The 20582-nt window shown below is 52.2% G+C and overlaps 1 protein-coding gene across 1 annotated transcript; it reads right to left on the bottom strand.

Annotated features, from left to right (window-relative positions):
- Positions 1-1112: 1112 nt before the first annotated feature.
- TPRN (taperin) lies at positions 1113-20090 on the bottom strand. The gene is given in 6 exon segments (XM_050908023.1): positions 1113-2342; positions 2731-2861; positions 3123-3309; positions 17962-19028; positions 19031-19132; positions 19135-20090. Coding segments are annotated over 6 exon segments (2505 nt in total). The 5' UTR covers position 20090; the 3' UTR covers positions 1113-2279.
- Positions 20091-20582: the final 492 nt, after the last annotated feature.

Here is a 20582-nt window from a genome sequence, read left to right as displayed (position 1 = left end):
GCACAGTGATACTGAAGCATATCCCAGGAGGTGACTTATCAGCTAATGCTTCTGCCCTCAAAACAGCATTCACCTTGCTCTGCCAACAGCAAGCTAAGAGTTCATCTGGTACAGACAGGGATTAGAGTACAAAGCGGGAAGTGCGAAGGCAGCACTCGGCGAGGTGCAAATCACAGCTACAAGGTAGAGCAGGCAAACTGGAAGAAGGAGTAGAGAAGTCAGCAGCACACCAGGGCACCACGTGCTCCTCTTAAGAAGCACGCTCTGCACTCTCACGCCTCCACTGAGCCTGTCCTAACCAGAGGAGTTGTAGGCACAGAGCTAATTCACTGAGAACAGCACGCAGAGTACCAGAGCAGCATTTCAGTTGGCTGAAGTCAGCGGAACAAGCTGCAGGATATTGTTGGCTTTAGCGTTCCTCATTGATCCACAGCAGAACAAAGTCAGGACTAGTTCAGACACCTTGTCCCTAACTTCAATTGCAAGCAGCTTTTGCTTTACCACTTGCAATTTTTTTAAGTTGCAAATCTAGCGATAGAGTTGCCTTAAGTTGGCCTGAGCTTTTCCACAGTGCAAGATGCTCACTGGGACCTTTTCTGCTAGAAAAGCTGTGCATAACCTTTTCTTCTGACATAGTCCCTGATAGCCTTTGGCTGTGTGCACAGCTACTGGTTGCTCAGTGTTTAACTCTACATATCTGATAACTTGCTCATCCCTTAAGTCTAGCAGTTACTAGCAGTCCTGCATTTTTCCTCATTCTACCCCAGTCTCAGCATCTTGTCCTGAAGTATTTCACGACTGGGAGAAGCCTCAGCACATGGCATTCACTGCTCTTTCTGCTGTACTTGTGTCGTGTCACAGGCAGAAGTGCTGCCAGCCACACGCTGCTCCTGGGAGGTCACGCAGGGAGCAGATCTCGAGTTAGCTTGAAAAGGACAAGTGCAGAGCATTTTCAGTTCATAGACCAGTGTCAGCTTGACTAGACGTTCATCATCTATATGTAATAGACAAACCAATAAAAGTATCAAATTTAATCAAAGATACCAGCCTGTTCCTTTGGATAGAGCCACACGCTGGGGTACCACTCATTTCATAAAGCCCAAAGAGGCGTATCTATTCCAACCGCATCTCTTTTAATCCCAGAAGTACAAATCACATTAGCAGCAGTGTTCCGTCTTTTCCAGAGTGCAATTTTGACCCTGAGTTTACAGTAGTAGAAAACTTAAAATGGAAGAGTCTAGCAGATTCCTTTGCATATTGGCTGCATTAAACAATTACCATAGAACTATAAAAATCCTAGAAAAAAAACCATATTCCTTGTTCAAGTTCTGCAGAAGAAAGGCGTGAAATTGCCCTCCTGTGCTTTGCATTAGAGGAGCAGAGCAAGCATGGCTAGAAGGAAGCCTCCTCGCCAACCAAGACAGATAAATCTCGGGCCTGGCCCCGTTAGGTGCTGGAACAAAGCAACGAGAGGAACTGGCAAACTGAAGCACAATCAGCAGTTACTAGAGACTGGACGCCAGAGCTGGGTATGGACAGATCAAAGCTATGGCCAATGTCTGGGAGGCTCAAGCCAGCCTGGACACTTCTTTACAGATCAGTGCAAAAATGACACCTAAAGTTAAAGGCATTTATTCCCCTTCCCATCCCTCACACAGTGCGTTCAGCGTCCCTCACAAGAACATGACTGGCACATTAATTCCATGATGGTTCAGTGCAATTAGACCCAGAAACATGCCGAGAACAAACCATGAACCTTCAATGGTTTTCCAAATGGACACCGCACCTAGCTGTCAAATCACAACCACTTCTGTGAATCCAGCTAACTGCCCAGATACTCCCAGTGCTCCAACTCCAGAACCACTCTTCACTGGGGCCTCTGATGGGAGAAGTGTTACAAAAGCTGTCCAGACCCCATACAGTGCCTGGATGAGTGGACTCAGATAAGCACTGAGAGAATCTACATCCATCCCGGGATTACAGATCTGTTCTTAAGATGCTTGCCTAACCAGCAGCTGATCTTGAACAAGGAATATGCAAGGCCACAGGTAGAATAAATCATACGCCTTAAAAGTAGTAGTTAGGTCCCAGAATCCAGTGCAAATATTCTCCGAAGATGCCCAATAGCATCTAGTCCACCCTTGGCATTAGGATCCAACGAAAACTGTGGTGAGGGAGGGACCCAGAAGCTTATTTCCGTGGTGCTTACATGGACATTCGGAAGGTGCACTGACACGTTTTGTCCAGCAGCTGCTGCTGCAGGCTAGAAGATGAAGCGATCAAAAATACAGAGCAGGCTCGCTGCTGAAATCGGAGAGTCCGCCCTTCTCTGCTGGGGTGAGCTGCGGAGAAAGCAGAGTTGACATGGAGGTGTCATCAAATCCAAAGCAAATGAGTACCCACGCCTCTGGACAGTGAAGGCTGCGCTGGCACCTTGCCCGGGGCTAACGAGCACATTTAATTCCCCCCTCCAAACGTGCCCTGGAGTACAAAGTGTGCCAGCTGCCTCAAGTCTCCTTTACACATTTACAGGGAGAGGCAGGTCTGCTAGTGGCAGCGGCACCTTGTGTTGATCCCTCTGTGAGCGGTGGCATGCCTCCCTGGGCAGTGAACACACACACAGGCGTTTGCTGGAAGGAACATCCCGTCCCATCCACTGCCCAGACCAACCCCAGCACCGGATAAGAGCACAGCAGGACAAAGCCAAGACTTGCTTATTTAAAGCCTCACCATGACTTGGTTCCCATGGGAATCAGCTTCCTTTAGGAGGGGTCCCTCTGCGGCAGGCATCTCCTCATACTTCTGCTCCTGCCACTCGCTGAACTTCACAGAGTGCTTTGGGGTGTAGCTGGATAAATCTGCTGGAAGGACAAAGCTGACGTAAATATTTCTCACCACCCCAAAAGGAAGTGGGATCAGGATCCTGGCAGGACAGCATGGAAGCCGCCCATCTGCAGTTCCCTGTTCTGGTTCGAGCCCTGTCCCCACTAAGCTCCGATTCCGCCGTCAGCTGGCAGAAGTCACCTCCGTTAGCACTGCCACCTGTGTGGAGCCCCATAAGGGTCTGTAGGAAACGTGGACAGTGTCAGACACCACCAGTAACCCCACAGTGCCTCGCTCACCTGAGTTAGGTGTATTGGGATGCAAAGTGCTATTTGGGCGTGGAATGTAAAAGGTGCAAGATTTGTCCTCCTCTGTTTCAGAAGCATGTCCTTCCTCTTCTTCCTCGTCCTCCTCTTCTGCCAGTGAGCTCTCTGATGGGTACTCAAACATAGTCTGCAAACTTGTCTCATTGAAAGAGATCTTCATCTAGACAACAGCAAAGGAGAATTATTAGAAAGCAGCACAAGAAACCATTGATCTCAATACTTGCTCTGGCAAAGGCCACCTCCCACGTCAGGGCTTCACCCTGGTTTAAAGGAGCCATTGCATATCCCCCCACCTTTCCCCACGTGCCTTGCCGAATCTCCTACCACGCTGACAGAAACCGCAAAGGCAGGTAGCCAAATAGATGGGATGGAGGCAGGAGGCTGAGAGGTTGAGAGCACCTCTGGCTTTTTGCCCTGGCGCATACTTTGCCATCATCTGCATACTGATGCCCAGCAGCCAGGAGGAGCTGCCGGCATGTCCCTCAAGAGGGATCAGTGTTGCCAAGGAGGAAAGGAAAGCATTCTCATGTTGGAAAGGTGACATTGCTAACTAATGCCTGCCAACTCGTTTGTGTACCCATGCTCTAGACGACAGAGACATCAGTGATCAGGACTACGTTTTTGGGAGGACATCCTGGCAAAAAGCTATTTAAGCTAGATAAAACCAGGGCTTAATATCAGAAGTGAGAAGATGGAAGCAGCTAAAGGAGAGATGGTAACAGTTAGTAGTAGAGAGGGAAAATACTGTACAAGTGGGAGGCCCTTAAAGGTTCTGTTTTGAAGCCAGTTTTATTTAGTATTCTCACTAACGACCTTTGCACAATAACTGGGAGACTGAGAAATTAAGATGACTCAAACATGGGAGTTCATCAAGGAAAAACAGGATTTTATGGGTCATGAAGAAAACGGGAGAGCAAGAACACTAGAAATGGGATGATGTTTAAGACTAACCCTTGCTCTAAGAGAATTTCATCACCTGTGAATAACTGAGAAAGAAAATTTTGGCTTGGCTACAGGACTGTAATCGTCATTAGGATGCTGCTTAAGTAAACCGGGAATAAAGCAAGGCATTTCCACTGGAAATAGGGACTGCCTGGCTCCATCCTCCCTGTAACACCCAGCAGGTAGTGGAAGGCAGCAATTGGACTCCCCCCTTCTCTCCTCCAGGCTCAACGAACCAGCTCCCTCAGCTTCTCCTCATATGCCATTTCCTCCAGCCCCAGGAGCACTTTGGTAGCCTCCGCTGGACATGCTCCAGTTTCTCTGCATCCGTCCTGTAGCAGGATGCCCAAATCCAGACACAGTAACTCCAGATGTCCTCTTCCAAGTTGAAAGGAAAAGCTGAGGGAAGGCGTTGTTCCCCTGCAGCCTTACATGTCCTAATCATTATCGACCATTCCGCTTAGAAGATCTGGTTACAAGTCATCTCAGCTGGTGGAGAGGAGATTCAGCCTGCTCATGCTAGCAAAAATGAAGGTTGAGAAAAAGCGTAACAGCTCTTTGTAAGTACACCAAGAAAATAAACACCAAGGAGCCGAGAAGAACAGCTGATGCCAGCATACAACAGACAAACAAGGAGGATAAGCTTGCCAGCAATAAATTTGCGCCAAAAGTAGGGAAGTATCTAGCCAACATGGATCAAGGTTCAGGAGCAGCTGCCTAAAAGGGTGTTGTGATCCCTTTACTTCTAACTACAATTAAAATTAAGCTAATAGGGTTATGAACAGAATTAAAAGGATGTGGTTGCTTGTGACAGGCAGTAGGAGCTGGATGGTTCAGAAGTCTCTTCTGATGCTGTGTAATAACTGGCAAGAAGAAAGTGCAGCACATTTGCCCCGTGTGCCACATGTGCAGTTTCCCTCATATACAAAATACCCCACAGGCTGAGAAATGGCACGTGGCCCCAAGCAGCTATCAAGCAGCCTTGCATGCTGCCCAGATGCATGTATTTCTTGCAACAGCAGCCGCCGCCTCTCTGCATCTCCTGTACACCGAGCACTGGTGTGATGCTGCTCCTGCCATCGGGGTCTGCTGAAGCCAAACCTACAACTGCACAGGGGCTAGAGCCTGCAAACCGGCAGTGAGCGGGAGCCAGCCTGCTACTGCGTTATCCTGCGCTGCCCACAGACAGATACGCTGGAGCTATGTGGGTGATAAGGGTTTTCAAGGCAAGACAGCGAGCGTTTCACTGCTGCTTTTCAGAAAAGCAGCAAGGGGAGCTTAAATCAAATCTGGGTAACAGAGTAAGTACCCAACGCCTCCTCCGCACTGCAAATACACACGACGGAGCCGTGTGCTACCCTGCCTGAGTCCGGGATGTACCTCGGACACAGGCTGGCTCCCTTCCCCACGCTCCCAGGAGAAGGCAGGATGGAAACAGCAGACAGGGCAACCAGCTGCCTTTCCCCATTCCCTGCCCCAGCCCTGGCCAGAGCTGCTCTGACCTTCTCCAGATGACACATGGGGAGAGGAGTGATTGTATTTCAGAGAAAAGGGGTTGGAATAAAATGGCCCTGAAGATCAGAGCATCCCAGTTGCTGTTCCCTGAATTTCTCACCCCTGCTGCTGACCTAGATGCTCCCTGATCCGAGCCAGGCAGCGGAGCGGGCAGTGACCGCTCACAATGTGGCGTCTGTACTGCGGGGACGAGCCACGCTGCCAGGCACGAAGGCCACGAGGGTGGAGGTGTCCAGGGCTCCTGGAAGCTCAAAAGCTATCCCAGAACCAGACACTGGACGCAGGCCACTTACCAGTGCTGGCAACTGTGCTGAAGGGCAAGTAGTACTTGGCTGAACATGGAAAATAAAGGGGACAGGAGAGATGTGGTTTAGAATTTAAGCTTGGGAGATGGAACTAAGTTTTTCTGGTTTTCTACTATCAGGAGGAAATCTCTAAGAAAAATGACTTTGAGTCCAGTTTGGACCAAAGCTGCATGTAGTGCAAGCGGAGAAAACAGCCTCACCAGGGAGTAAAACTGAAGAGTAGAAAGCAGCAGAAATAACCAGGAGACACCCCCCATGCAGTGCCCAGAGGCAACACACCAACAGCCCAGCCTAAGCCCTGAACTAAAGCAGCTCCCACTTGCCCACAGCCAATTCGACTCGGGCCACGCTCACTCCCCGGAGCCAGGCTGGGTGTCCTGCAGAACGCTCTGCCACCGGGATTTCTCGGGTACCTGCTGCAGAGAGGCCACAAAGCTGTAGGAGGCAACGTTGAAGCTATTCAGAAAGAGCAATCATTAACCACAGCAGTGCCAGCCCCACGCACCCAGGGCCCCAGCCTGGGGGAGAGCTCGTAACAAGATAATTTGCTGCTTCAGCAACACCTCCGGTTGGGCCAGCGCAGCCTACGCAAAGGCTGACACCAGGCAGTCCTGCCTGGTGTGACTGCACCCCAGCGCAAGACCCCCCCACCCCCAAAAACCACGCTGGCTTGCTCTACGGTAGCGTCCCACCTCCCCGCAGCCCGTGCGCTGCTACCAAGAAGCAGGAAGCGCCCTATGGCTGCTCTGCAATAAAGCACTCGAACACACCCCGGCAAAGCAAACACCAGAGGAACAACCAGGCGCTGGCACAAGGTCGGACTCTGGCAAAGAGGCTCTGCCCCAGCAGCCGCCTTCCCCTGCACCACCATCCCCCCGGGGCGCTCCGTCAACCTCGCCCACGCAGAGCGAGAACCCCAAAAGCAGCCCCCAAACTCAAAGCGATAAACCCGCCGTGGCATCGCCTGGGTTCCCCCCACGAGCTCCCCTCCCCAAGCATGAGGTGGTTTCAGTGGAAGCCCAAAGTGGCTCCACTTGATCCAACAGAAGATGGAGGGCAACTTATTCAGGCAAAACTAGGGAACACGTGGGTCACCATAGCTGCCTTAAGAAACCCTCTGAGCAGCTAATGAGCAGAACTGAGCACCGTGTGTAGGGAATACAGGCAGATTCAGTCCCAGAAACCATCTAAAAAGAAAAATGAAGAGCCCAGTAATGGCACAGACAATAGGTTTGCACAGCCAGCAGCCCCTTGCCAGACCATATAGACTTTTATGGAAACACAAAAGGCGACAGAGGTCGTTTTCTTTAGAAGAAAAACATATCCCAGAAGAGCCAAGCACACTCGAGCCGAGGCAGAGAATTCTGCTCATCGTGTCTCAGCAGTGGTTCTCCCGTTTCTGCCTCAGCAGCAGCTGCCAGTTGTGGAAAGGAAGAATTTTGCACCCTTCAGCTGTGGATGTTTGCAGGGATTTGTCACTATTTCCTCAGCTGAATGCTTCACCCAGAACTGTGACACAAAACCAGGGTCCAACCCAAACCCATGTAGCTATGTATTAATACTCTGCCCAGCAATCAGAGCCACATTGGGAAGAATAAGGCAGGCTCTTCAGGGAATATTGTGCTGTTCAGCCACCAGATTCTTGTTGCCACAGCAAAAATAATTTATTTATTTGCTAGGATTTGAACAGTAATGAGTAACAGAGTACCCAGGAAAGAGAAGCCAGGGTAAACATCGCCCAACAAGCATAAATCTGAGTAGTCATACAGGGCTCACTTAGAAAAGAAGGGGAAAAAAAAAAAAGTCAACCTTGTTTCAGGGGATGCAGGCTGTCAGGACCCAGACCAACAACAAAAGAGCCCCCACGTACAGAGACATATTAGAAATAAAAATAACAAGTTTACAGAAACCACCCTGCGACATGAACAATGAAAGTCAGCAGACACCTCGCCTCCAAAAGCTGAAGTGGGAAAGTCTGCAAGACTCCACAGTTAATGAAAGAGCAAACACCCGATGGCTTCTCACAAACCAGGGATGTCACCATAAGTCTCAGGAGCAAACCATGCGGTTAATCTGCATCAACTCCAGAAGCAATCTCTTTAGTGTGACTTTTCTCTTCTCCACCCATTATCACATTTGCTTCTTGGCAGATGTGGCAAAGCCAAAGTGATAACGTAGGGTGTTTTACACCTTTTAAACTAACGTAGGGTGTTTTACACCTTTTAAACAAGAACGTCTTTGGCAATCCAAATCCTCACCTTATAATAGTAAGGAAAAAAAAAAAAATGCTCTAGCCATTAAAAGAAAAAAGAGGGAAAAAAATCACCCTTTAACTATATTCCAGCAAGGAGAATCAGAGTCAGCATAGGGATCCCCATAGTAGCAGCCTACAACAGGACTGAAAACGACTGAGCCCATTTTCCCTTCCTTGCAGAGCGATTGCGAACAGCCATCTCCCAAACCCATGGCTCTTGCAGGAGGCTGCAAGGGGCATGGCTGCTGTCCCCAAGGGGCACTGCTGCTGTCCCCGCTCAGTGTGCGGAGGAGCTGGATGGGATGGCAAGTCATGAAGTACAAGCTGGAGTTTATCCCTGCCCCTGCTAACACCACACAGTACCTCCAGCACGTCCAAACCCGCCGCACTGCTGCCCCAGACTACGTAAGAGGGCAGTGGCTGCTGCGTGGCAACAAGAGGGACATCGCAATTTTTTGGTAACGTGGTTATGCTACCCAAGTACTTCACAAGATCCAAACAGCTGAGTAGCACCAGGGATCAAGATTTGCTCTTTTCAGATACTAATTTTCCTCTAATCATCCTCTCTCCCCAAGCAATATAATCCTGAAGTGACAAAATTAGGGACTGCGCTGACTCCCTAGGACATGCATGGGCTGCCGATGTGCTGCTGGGTGTGATTTAAAGCAGCTTTTCACACCTGGTCAATGAAATGCCTCCTCCTTTCTCAGCAACAGCAGCAGGAGTTTCAGCTAATATCTGCAGGAAGGGTGGAAAACAATTCAGCGTGAATACAAAAGAGCAAGTGATTGATATCTCTGAGAGAACAAGCATGAACAAAATCAGTGTTTTGAAGAACCTTGTGCTGCTGTGCAGTCTTACATTGAGCTTTGCTACATTTGCTGCCGCACTGGTTGTCTGAAGATTTGGTCAACGAGACGAAAGCACAAGACGTCACACCAGATACCTGAAAACTGCAGCAGCAGATAGCTGGGAGTGCATCAGGAAGCCTGTTGATATAGAGCATCCCATAGGGGTTTGCAAGAAACAGCCCCCCAAGCTGGGCAGGAAAGCTCCTCAAGCACCAAAACCCATTCGGGAGGTTGGTGGAGGCTCTGCCCAGCAGAGCTCAGGACCCATGCAAAGAGGTGGGTCTCTCAACACCGAGCAACCTCCCAGCTCCACGCTGCCGTGGGGTGAAAGGGAAGGTTCCTGCACAGACAAATCACTGCTTGTGAGACTGGAAACAGAGGGTAGAAGCAGATATTTTATGGTGGACAAAGATCCCCAAAGGGTTTACCCTGGTCTTTCCATCTGACCCAGTCTGACCATTCTCACAGATCAGCAGATTTAGTAAAAGGAGGTGGAGGAGCAGTTCATAAACTGCATACCTCTGCGGGGACCTTCATTTTTTTCATTACAACCTGTAGTCAATGATCTAGACAACTCCCGTGCGATGCAGTTTTCTCTCTGAAACTTTCAGATAAAGGATTTTGGGGAAAATGAGCCATTTCATCGGAGTTAGCAATGAGCTTATCTACATGCCTGTACTTGTCTTGAAAACATAGTCATGTGTCAGCCCAAATTGTTGAATAACTCCAGGCACAATCTCTATGCGCAGCAGCCTGGAATAGTCCCCTAGGGGCTGCAGTAGCATCAGCATGTTACCGAGGCATTTGCTGTCATTTGGGAGAAGATAAGGAGCTTTTGTACCTCTAAAGCTTTTCCTTGACACAGGAAGAAAGGGGTTTTCCCTGACAGGTACCCCTAGAAATGGAGGAGACTTGAGGCTTGGTTCCTATATCAGATTAACCCTGTACTACTATGGCTGAAGCAGCCTAAGTATGCCCAGAAAACTGCAGATTGCACTTCAGAAATGTGCTTTTCTGTCATTCTGTACAAAAAGAAGAGCTTTGCAGCACAGGACTTGGCTGTTCCACCATAGGCTCACTTGATCATGCTTTTCCAAGAAGCGTTTCCTAAGAGCAACACTGAGTTTTGCTCAACTATTAACTGCATCACAGAGTTAGTTACTGAATAGAGCTAGCAGCACTAAAGATTTACAGCAGTATCGTGTCAAGGAAGCACTCTGTTGCTGGCAAAGGAGAGATTGCCTCCAGGATCACATCCCAGCTCCCAAGCCACAAGGCAAAACAAGAAAGTCTCCATTTACAAGGCAATCCACAAAGCCAGCTCTGTGTAATCAATATGCTGAAGCACATGGTAGATAGGAGCAATGCATGGAGATTCGAAATATTAAACTCCTTGTACAAGACACGGGCAAGTTTCAAATTCCTGATGAGAAGTGACAGGGTAGGGACAGTCCCGGAGAGCATCGCAGGGCAGGCAGCTTTGTTAACTCTTCCCTTGACTGTGTCAAAGAAGAAGAGATTCCAGCGCCCAACCAACCACAGGGCAGCTGGAGTCCCAGCCTGACACGGTACAAAGCAGCTATTCACCCAAGGATCCCTTCATTCCTTTGCACATCTGCAGACAGAGGAGCCAGAGCCTTCCACAATTTAACAGCAATTCAAATACTGCTTACTTGGCCCATAAGAAATGGACAAATCTCCCTACATATATGAAACAAATCTCATCTGAATACACAAAGAGAGCAGGCATAAACAAGATACAATTAGCGTCAAGACTTGGTATCTTCATAAACAATGCACAGAACTCCCAAACAGCAGAGGATTCTGCTTTACAGGCAACTCTGAGCATACAATTTGTGGCTACAACGCGGTGCAGTGCTGGGAGATGCCACCCACAAACATTTCTGTGCAACTGAGACTGACCGGAGCAGTCCAAACAAATACCTCGGTTTGGTGCAAGTGAACGGTCTCCAGCTGGAACGGGACAGATGGAGCATCATTTCCCAGGAAATATGGGGAGGCTGGGAACAGAATTACTTCCCATCCAGGCAAGGAGCTCATTCTGGACTTCAGGACCAAAAGGCTTCAGGGATATGAACAGTATTAGCTGCACGACAGAGTTCATGTCTCCCTTGCCCTTTTTCTGTACTACTAATATGCAAAAGATACTTCCTCGAAGAGAAGTGACTAAGTGCAGCACGTTCACCACGAGGCTTACAGATATGCCCTCAGACCTGCATTTTCACTAGCTGCAAGCTATACAATTTCCCTAAGCATGCAAGTGTTTTGCTCTCATAACGTCTGAGATACTTTCTTCAGCTTGGCTATAGTCCTTCAAATGCCTACAAAAGAGCAGCTCCATCCTGCCAAGTTCCCAAGATCATCTGAAGGGCACTTCTCAGAAAACATCAGCACCAAGTTCCTTCAGTCCAGATTTTCCCAGGATGTTTGTCAAGTTTCTCTGTGTGATACAGACGCTTCACGTGACTCTTCCTACACAAACTGTCCAAACAGTGATATCGTTACAGCTTCGTGGCATACCCATGTCCCACTGCAGTCACTAGGAAGAGTCTGGGTTTGTAAATAGATTTTAAATTGCCCAGGTTTCACTCAGGAGGGGAGTGAGCACAACCCCAGAGGTGAAGGAGATGCTGCTGCAGCAGCTCTTACCGAGATTTCCTTTACTGCCACTGAACCTGGAAACTAAACATTTTAATTTTTCCTACCGTCTCCCACATAGAACACAGACAAGCAGGACTTCTGCCCTAGCCAGCCTGAGTGTGTACTTCCCCAGCTCTTCTCAGGAACACCGTGACCATGTACTGGAAAAAAGCAGAGTGGGGAGGAAAATCCAAACCCAAGACAAGCTGGATACTTGAGATGGAGGGAAATTATAAACCATCTCCAATCTGGTCCACAGATTAAGGAAACCGATTAAGATAACGTTAACTGTAATCCGTGTGATCAGAATTCAGAGCACAAAGCACTCCAAATCTCCTCTCAAGCTCTGGGGCGGGCTGAGCCCTGGGCACGTCCTAACCAGCTTCAAAGGCAGGCTCGTCTCTTATTTGCGTAAGAGTTTCTATTTTAGCTCTTCTGTCCCGTTCCCTGTGCTACCGACAGCGGTAGGCAAGCAGGGGATGGGAGGAAGATAACCGGGAGGAATCTGGGAGCAGCTCAGACTGTCGCTGTGGCACGAGGCGAAGCATGGGAGCGGCGAGGCCATGGAGAATCTCAGTCACAGAAAATTTCCCACTATGGAGATGAGATAAATATGACTCATCTGCTCTGCCAGGGGTTTAGTACAACAAAGTACCAGCACTTCAAGGAGCTGGCAGGCAGCGGGGAAACAAAATACAACCTAATTCCCCACCGATAGCCTCAGGTGCAGCTTGTGAGGTGGTTTAAAAACTCTAACCGCAACAAGATCTTGGTTTCTAGAGTCTTCAGCCATCAACATCACAGGCTGAAAATAAGCAGAATTAGAAAAGGGCAGGGAAATTGCACAGTCTGGGTGAAACAGCCTGCTCACATCTGACAGCTAGTGGAAATCACCTCTGCAGGGGAGGGACCACGCCTGATCATCCAAGACACATATTTTCTGAGCAGGACTTGTCACTGCTGACCTCAGCTACCAAAAATTCAATACATCCATGTCAGATACATACTGCAGCCCCTCCTTAAAGGCGGCAGATGTATTTGCCCCAGCAGAGCACAGCCATGAGACAGAAAACAGAACAGGAACACGCAGCTCTCTGAGAGCTAAATAACACAAATCTTTGTCCTGACCCCTCCAAAACACAGAGACGAGGGAATCTAAGTAATTTTTGCAGAGAGATTTTTGCTTCTACCACCAGGTTAATCTACGCGTGTTATGTTATGTTATACATTGCAAAAAAATACTTCAGGCAGTCACCAGTATTTAGATTCCACACTGTGCAGACTTGCTCCAAACAGGTCTGGGCAATAGTTGGAAGTGTTCATCCCTGCCAACATCTCGAGCCTACACCTGGTTCTCACAGGAGACCATCTCCAGCAGAACTGAACAGATGGAAAGCTACAGAGCAAGAAGTTCAGCAGGTTAGACCAACAAAACTGCTGCCCAATCCTGCCCATGATGAAAAGCTGAGGGTTGTTTAGAGTAATTTTTTTAACAGACATTTAAGTGGGCATTTGGAAGCCATATTCAGGCATTATGCAGCTGAAAACATTAGAAAATGGACCGTGCTAAAGTCCATGTAAGCTGGAACTTTTTGAAGTTCAGCTGAAGCTGAACATCTTCGAAGACAATTTTGCAAAGAAGCAGGAAAGCATTAGCCTCCAACTGTTTGGATCCCACCAACCTTGTTCTTGTAAGCCCTGTTCACACAAGGCTGCAGCTCACCTTCCAGCACTCGGCAAACTGCCAACTGGTACCAGCAAAAAACATTAAAACCGTCAACAATCTGATGTCTGTTGGCTCTCAAGTCCTGTTATTTACAGGACTTTGGGTGGCCTGGCCAGAAGTCACCTTTCCTGCAGGATCCCCAAGAGGTGCCAGGTCCTGGAGAGGACAAACATACTGTGACTTGGGATGAACTGCAGGAGTGACCAGACATAAGGAAGGAGCACAGTCGGGGCAAATTCTGTACACACAGGACCTTCACAGCAGAGTCCAGCCTCCAACAAGATGAGAACATGAAGCCTCTTTAGCTCTTTAGTAGACAGACGACTACTTCTCAGGACCCCAGCTAGCTCGGCAGTTTGCAGTCCTTTCCAATCACTCGCTCCAACATGCCAGTCACATGTTTTGCAGAAACCTAGATTTCCATCTTGCTGACAACTTTATTGTACGTTATTCTGGCAGGTAACCAAACCAAGACTGATTCCTGTCAGCTCAGCTGAGCTAGATTTTATCCTCTGAGATCCCAAAGATCCACATCCTGCAGCAAAGCCTTCCCTTCCTCCTGGGGCTGCTATCAGGCTGAAGTGTCTTTACTTCTTCTGTAATAACAGAGTACAGAGACGAGCACTGAACAGAGGTCACCAACAGTGCTCTGCATCCTCTCCCCCACTCCCTGTCTAGAATAAAGGTCAGTAGGTCTCCTTCCACTCCTGTGCACGTATCCTGTCCTCACCGTCAGAGCTGACGGCTCAGCCAGCCTCTTCCAGCAGCTGCCCAGCGCTCCGCTTCAAACCCAGCACATCCGTTCGAAGCTGCAAACGTGCGCTTTGCAGCACTTAGTTTTCAAACTGAAGTCACACCCCCACTGCTTTATCTGAACTGTGATACCGCTTGGAGAGGTCTCGGAACAGCCACGGAGTAGATGAACCGCCGTGAAGGGCATCTTAACGCCTGCAGGAGGACAAGAGCTCAAACTCCCTGCCCACGCGGGCAGCCCGTTTCCCCGGGACGAGCACGGCTGGGGCTCTGCCCTCCACCTGCAGATCTTGATCGTGTCCCATCACACACAACCCCATGTTCACCTTCACAGCCCTGGGTGAGTGACGACTGTCCCACCGCAGCAGCTCTAGTTGCACAAGAGAGATGGCAACCCATTTTTTATTCTGACACAGGAACAGCATTTCTCTCTCCCTCTCCCTCATCAGCTCAAGATCCAGCTCCAACCCCAAAACAAACAGCTGCTTCACATATTTGAAGTGTCTGGAAGGAGCAATAAAGCTATTTTTCCTGAAAGGCCTTGAACACCAGCAGGCCACAGCAAAGTCACAAGTACAACTCAATCCTGCAGCCGCACAGCTGAGAGCAGGGGGCTGGAGCTCCCTCCATGCAGACCACACCAGTGCTGGAACCCACTCCCACCCTGTCCCAGCCACCCTCCCACTCCAAAAAGCCACGGAGGATGTGGACTGAAGGATGTGGACAAATCAGCTCCATTTTGCTGGCATCTCCACCATAGTCAGGCAATCAGTGGCCAGACAAGGGGACGGAAAAGGGAGGCCAAATTTCCACATTTGAAGAAAAACACAATTTGCATCTCACAGAACAATCAGTCTAACTGCCACGACCGCCTCTCTCCCTCCTAATAAATCATTAGGCCTGGCTGTAAGCACAGACACCCGCCAATGCGGCATTTCCAGGCTGTGCTAGACCTGCTGTTTGTCTCGCCCAGATTCCTGCTGGGCGTCAGCAAGCGGATGAAGTTTTCCAAGTCATCGAAGTTTCACTAAACACCACTTTCTTGAGCCTGGAGCATACTTGAAGACCTTTCAGCAAATCCAAGGCAAGGTTTGGAAAGGAAGATGCTCAGCAGGAGGTGGGCTCATCCAGCAGGTCTGCCTGGAGAGAATCACCCCAGAAGACCCAGGTAGCTGCTCACTGAAACCAGAATTGGGTTTGATTTTGATACCCCCAAAAGAGAAAGGGACATTGGTTTTACCAAAGAACTGCAGCTTCCAGCTCACAGGAAATGTCTGCTTCTGCCCAATTCAGGCCAAAATCAAGTTTCTGAAAACCCTGACATATCTACAAAACAGAATCCTTGTTTTTGGCCGGTTGCCTTGGTGACACACAGCGATCTCTTGGGAAGAAACCAAGGAATGCGTCCTAATACTAGCTCCTTCCTTTTCAGGCATCAACACAGCCTTATTACCCAGAGTAAAAGCCACAAACATCCTCTAGGTTAAGAGTAAACAGAAATCTTTCCATTTGCTACAGCATCAGCATCTTCTAAACCCTCTCTACAAAGTCAAACTCCATGCTTGCCACCCCTAGCAGGAAGGGAACTGAAAGAAAACCTGGTGTTTCTGCCACTACATCGCCACATTTAATTTTACCCAGAAACTTGTGTCTCTACTACTTCTCCTTAAGCTGGATCTTATTTTCCAAAGGGTCGCCATTTGTTTCAGCCTCCTGAGCTCTGCAATGTAACAGGCAGTTCCTCCTTTGCCTTTTAATCTCTCTCTTCAGAAACTAGATCTTTATGCAAGTTCTCATGCAGGACTTCCCCCACGTATAATTCCTAGCAAACGCCGTTACAGTTGTATATGCATCCTGCAGTATTTAGCACACTTCATCTTCAGAGTGCCTGCAGAGTGGCATAGTTAATGCTATTAAGCTGGTAAGAACATAGCGGAGAAACCACGTGACCTGCCCAATGTCACATAAATCCAACACTGAACAGACAAAACAGTTGTTAACCAATTTCAAAGAATCATATGATATTTTAGGTTGGGAAAGGACCTCTGGAGGTCTCTAGCCCAAACTCCTGCTCCAAGCAGGTCCGACCTTATCAGTTGCCCAAGGCTCTCCCCAGGCAAGTTTCAAATAGCTCCAAGGATGGAGATGCCACTACTTCTCTGCGTTCCTGTTCCAGTGTTTGACCAACCTTAAACAATTCAGTCGTTGCGCTAGCCTTGTCTTCGTCTCCCTCCCTCCTTTTTGTACTGTTAAGGCTGGCTTCCGCTGCGCACTATTTAATTGGTTTTGCTTACTTGAGGCTTTATTCTTTTACCAGCAAGGCTGCTGCCCCAACAGCACCACCCTGCACAGAGAAATCAGCTCCTCTGCCTGCATCAGAAGCAGGGCTTATCTAAGAGTCTTGTCCCACAAGGTTTCCTCTGTATTTTCTGCTCCATCCTAAGAGTACCCGTAACTGTAACATGCCGTCTTGATATTTTCACCATTTATACCACACACCTGATTTGGTGTAAATCCAATTAATACCCTAAACTGAACTGAGCAGAGCCAAGAAAACAGCTGGAATGAGTGCAAGGCAGCAGGTATTTAAGCAGCAGAACAATTCCAGTCTGATCAAGCATTTCCCTGTAGGAGGACAAGGAAAAACTGCAGGAGCACTGAGTGAGAATCAACACTCCTGCTTATTTGCTTGTTCTGGATCTCATGGCACTCATGCTCCAGATCTGCTACCTGCATTAGTCACGATCAAATTAATAAGGACTGTGTGCTCTTATGAAGGAATTTAACAACGTTAAGCCACAGAAACAGCACTCCCTGCCTCCCTTCTAAATGAGATGCACCCTATTCAAAGGATTTCCTCAAATTATAATGCTCACTGCCTCAGGCACCCATGTGGATTCAGTCCATCAAATGTTTAGTCGAATTTAGGTAACGGAACGTCCAACAACACTTCCCGCTATGGAAAAACATGTCACGTCACAGACCTAGAAATCGGGATTTGTCACTTCGGCGTGCTGCTTTCAGAGCCGAACAATTCACGCCTACTCCTCCAGCGCAGCAAAATAACCCACTCTTTCAGCATGACTGTGTCTTTATCACATCCATATGCATTTCACCAAGCCATACAAAGATTAATTCTCAATTTAAGGCTCACAAGGATCCAAGTTAGATCCCAAGCAGTGAGAAAACCTGGCATTCACTCCAAAGACACTTGGAGCAATTGACATCTCACGGACCTTCAGAGTTGTAGCTGCACATCCTGAATGAACAGCCAGGTGGTATAATCCTATCAAAGGGAGTTAAGTTGTTGCTGATCTCTTTCTGCCTAATAGAGACCTAATTCTTGAGCCTCTATCAATAGATCACTAATGCGGGGAAGACGCCAATGCCACGCTGCCCGCTGTAGTGTGTCACAAGCCGGGCAGTGACCACAGGGAGCTCAACATGTCCAACACCCACCAGACACAGTGAGCAGAGCAAGAGAGGGGGCGAGCCCACAGCCGTTCAAACCACGCGACTCGTCTCGATTTTCTAAATACCTGAAATATTTTCCTTTCCGTCATCACACCTCCAAGCAGCGACTGCGGGAGAGGCCCTGCAGTTATCACAGGTCATATTCCACCCTCATCTACTTGGTGGAATAGCACCCAATGCCCCCTCCCTGAGGGCAAGCCTCTGGCTCTCAAAAGGACCAGAAAAACACTGCCCATCTTCCCACCCGGTGCCTCATGGAGAGACAAGCCCAAAGTAGTACCGAGCCACTTCCAGCCTGGCTGTTTGGCGCAGAGACACCCCAAGCAGTTACCTTCTTGCGGCGGGAGCCCGTCTTGCTCATGCAGGACCTCTCCAGGGACAGGTACCCCCCGATCACTTCGATCTCGTTCACCGTGGGGTAGCGCTTTTTATGGGACATCCCCACTTGGGGCCCATCAGCGTTCTCCACGGCTTTGCCTTTTCCTTTGCTCTCCTCCTCCTCCTCCTCTTCCTCCCGCTGCGGCCTTCCACTGGCATCAGCGAGAGTCTGCAGCCCCGAGGCCACGGGCTTCCTTTTGGGCACAACAGTGAAGGTGCTGCCTCCCCTCTGGTGGGGGGCAGAGTGTGGTCTGTAGAGGGGCACGGAGGAAAACTCCATCTCCAGGTCAGGGCCAGCTCCTCCAGGCTGATCGGCCAAGCTCCCCGTCCTCGCAGCCGAGCCAGCCCTGGGAGAAAGCTCCCCGCTGTCCGGCTCCACAATGTCATCGATGTAAGTCACAGGTACCAACGGATCCAGAGGCGCCGGTGGGGAAGCGACAGGCTCTTCCTGCTCCGGGGCGGAAGCCCTCGGGTGCTCCTTCGGTGCCTTCTCCTCTGAGGGTGGTGGCGGCGGCCCCGGCTTGGCGCTCTGGGCCAGGGGCAGAGCCGGGCCGCCCTCCCGGCGGGGCACGAAGAGGAAGGAATTGCGCGAATTCAGGCGCAGCTTGGCCAGGGCCTGGGCCTGCAGGTCGTGGGCTGGGATGGCAGCCAAGTCGGGCTTGGGGGCCGGGTGGATTTCGAAGGAGCCCCCGGCCCGGGGGGCAGAGGCGGAGAGCGGCTGGGTGGAGCCGGTGGCACTGGGGGCCAGACTGGCACTGGGCGGGGGCGACACGGCCGCTTCGGCCTCCTCCGGCTTTGGCCTCCTGGCGTTGGCTCTGGCATGGGAAGCGCTGGCGGATGGCACTGGTGGTCCCTTGGGTGGCGCGGGACGGCCGGCGGGGACAGTGCCGGGCTCGGGGACCCGGCTGCCGGGGGGCAGGCCCCGGGGGGTGACGGTGAAGGAGTTGGAGCCGATCTTGTGGAGAAAGCAGTTGGCCTGGGGGGCTGCGGCCTTGGGGGCGGCTGGGACCGCCTGGGGGCTGCGGCCCGGGGGAGAGCCGGGGCTGCCTGGGGGGCCGCGGGCTGGGGGGTGACAGCCCGGGGGGGAGCCGGGAGCGGCTGAGGGGCCGCGGGCTGAGGGGGGCGGCCCGGGGGGGAGCCAGCTGCAGGACAGCAGGCTGGGGGGCGGCCGGCACGGCTGGGGGGGTGGCAGCCCGAGGGGGAGCCGGCAGCGGCTGAGGGGCGGCCGGCCCCGCCTTCGGGGCCGAGGCCCGGGGGGAGCCGGGTCCCCTCTGGAGGGGCGCTGAGGGCCGGGGGGAGCCGGGTACCACCTGCGGAGGGGGCGGCCCGGCCCGGGGGGAGCCCGGCACCGCCGGAGGCGCTGCCGGCCCGGCCCGGGGGGAGCCCGGTCCCACCTGCGGAGGAGCAGCCGCCCCGCCTGGCACGGCGCCGGGCCCGGGCCCGGTCAGCGCCTCCCCGCCGCGGCGTCGGCGGCCCCGCGGCCGCTGCCCGAACTTCTCCAGGAGGCGGCTGACGGTGCCCGGCTCGGCCGCCTCGGGCGGCTCCGGCGGCTCGGCCGCCTCGTAGATGACGACCTGGTCAGCGCGGATCTCGGCGAGGGCGGCGCCCCGGCGGGCCAGTAGCTCCCGCAGCGGGTCGGGGCGCCGCGGCGGGGAGGAGGAGGAGGAGGCGGCGGCAGCGGCGGCCGGGTCCCGGCGGCGGCCGGGCAGCGCGTCCCCCTCGGCGAAGCAGGCGGCGGCGTCGGGCTGGGACTCGATGATGAGGATGTTGTCGGCGCGGATGGTGCGGATGCCGGGCACGGCGCTGTACAGCTCCAGCAGCTGCTGCAGCGGCCGCGCCGCCCCGGGGCCGTGCTCGGGCAGCCCCTGCCGTAGCCGCCGTCGCTCGCTCTCCAGCCGCATGAAGGGGTTCTCGCGGAGCGGGCCCAGGCTCTCCGCCACCACCAGCCGCTCCCCCGCCGGGGGCTCCGGCTCGCCGCCGGCCGCCCCGGCCAGCTTGGCCCGCTTTCGTTCCAGGATCTCCCGCTTCCAGGCGGGCTGCGCCCGCGGCCCGGCCCCGAGCGGCGGCTCCGCGCTGCTCATGGCGGCGGCACAGGGGGGGCACGGCGCTGCGCTGCGCTACCGACCCGCCGCCGCCGCCTCCGCCCGCCGCACCTGAGCAGGCCCCGCCGCCGGCCGCGGTACCGCCCCGGGGCCGCCCTCCGCGGGGCGGCGGGAGCGGGGCGGGGCGGGCGCCATGACAGGGCCCGCGGCCGGGGGCGGCCCGTCGCTCGCAGGCGGCTCCCTGAGGCGCTGGCCGGGGCCGAGCGGCCGGCCCGCTCCCCGTCCGGCGTTGGGGCCGGTGTCAAAGGGATCGGCCCGTGCGGGGCCGTGGCAGACGCTGTCCGGCGGGGAGAGCCCCTCGGGGGCCGCCTGGAAGCAGCCGGGCTTTGGCACGGGCGGCGTTCCCTGACGTGGCTTTCAGGGACATGGCTAGCCCTGTCCCCGGGGCTGGTGACCCGCCGGGGTCCCTGCTGCCCACGCCGCCCTCCCCTCGCACACAGGAGCCCCCAGGCACTGGGGTGCCAGGCTCGGG

This window comes from Gymnogyps californianus, chromosome 18 (genome assembly GCF_018139145.2).
Source record: "Gymnogyps californianus isolate 813 chromosome 18, ASM1813914v2, whole genome shotgun sequence".
In the NCBI taxonomy this organism is placed as follows: Eukaryota; Metazoa; Chordata; class Aves; order Accipitriformes; family Cathartidae; genus Gymnogyps; species Gymnogyps californianus.
Note: the sequence above shows the minus strand (reverse complement) of the source record. Positions and strands in the feature narration are given on the sequence as shown.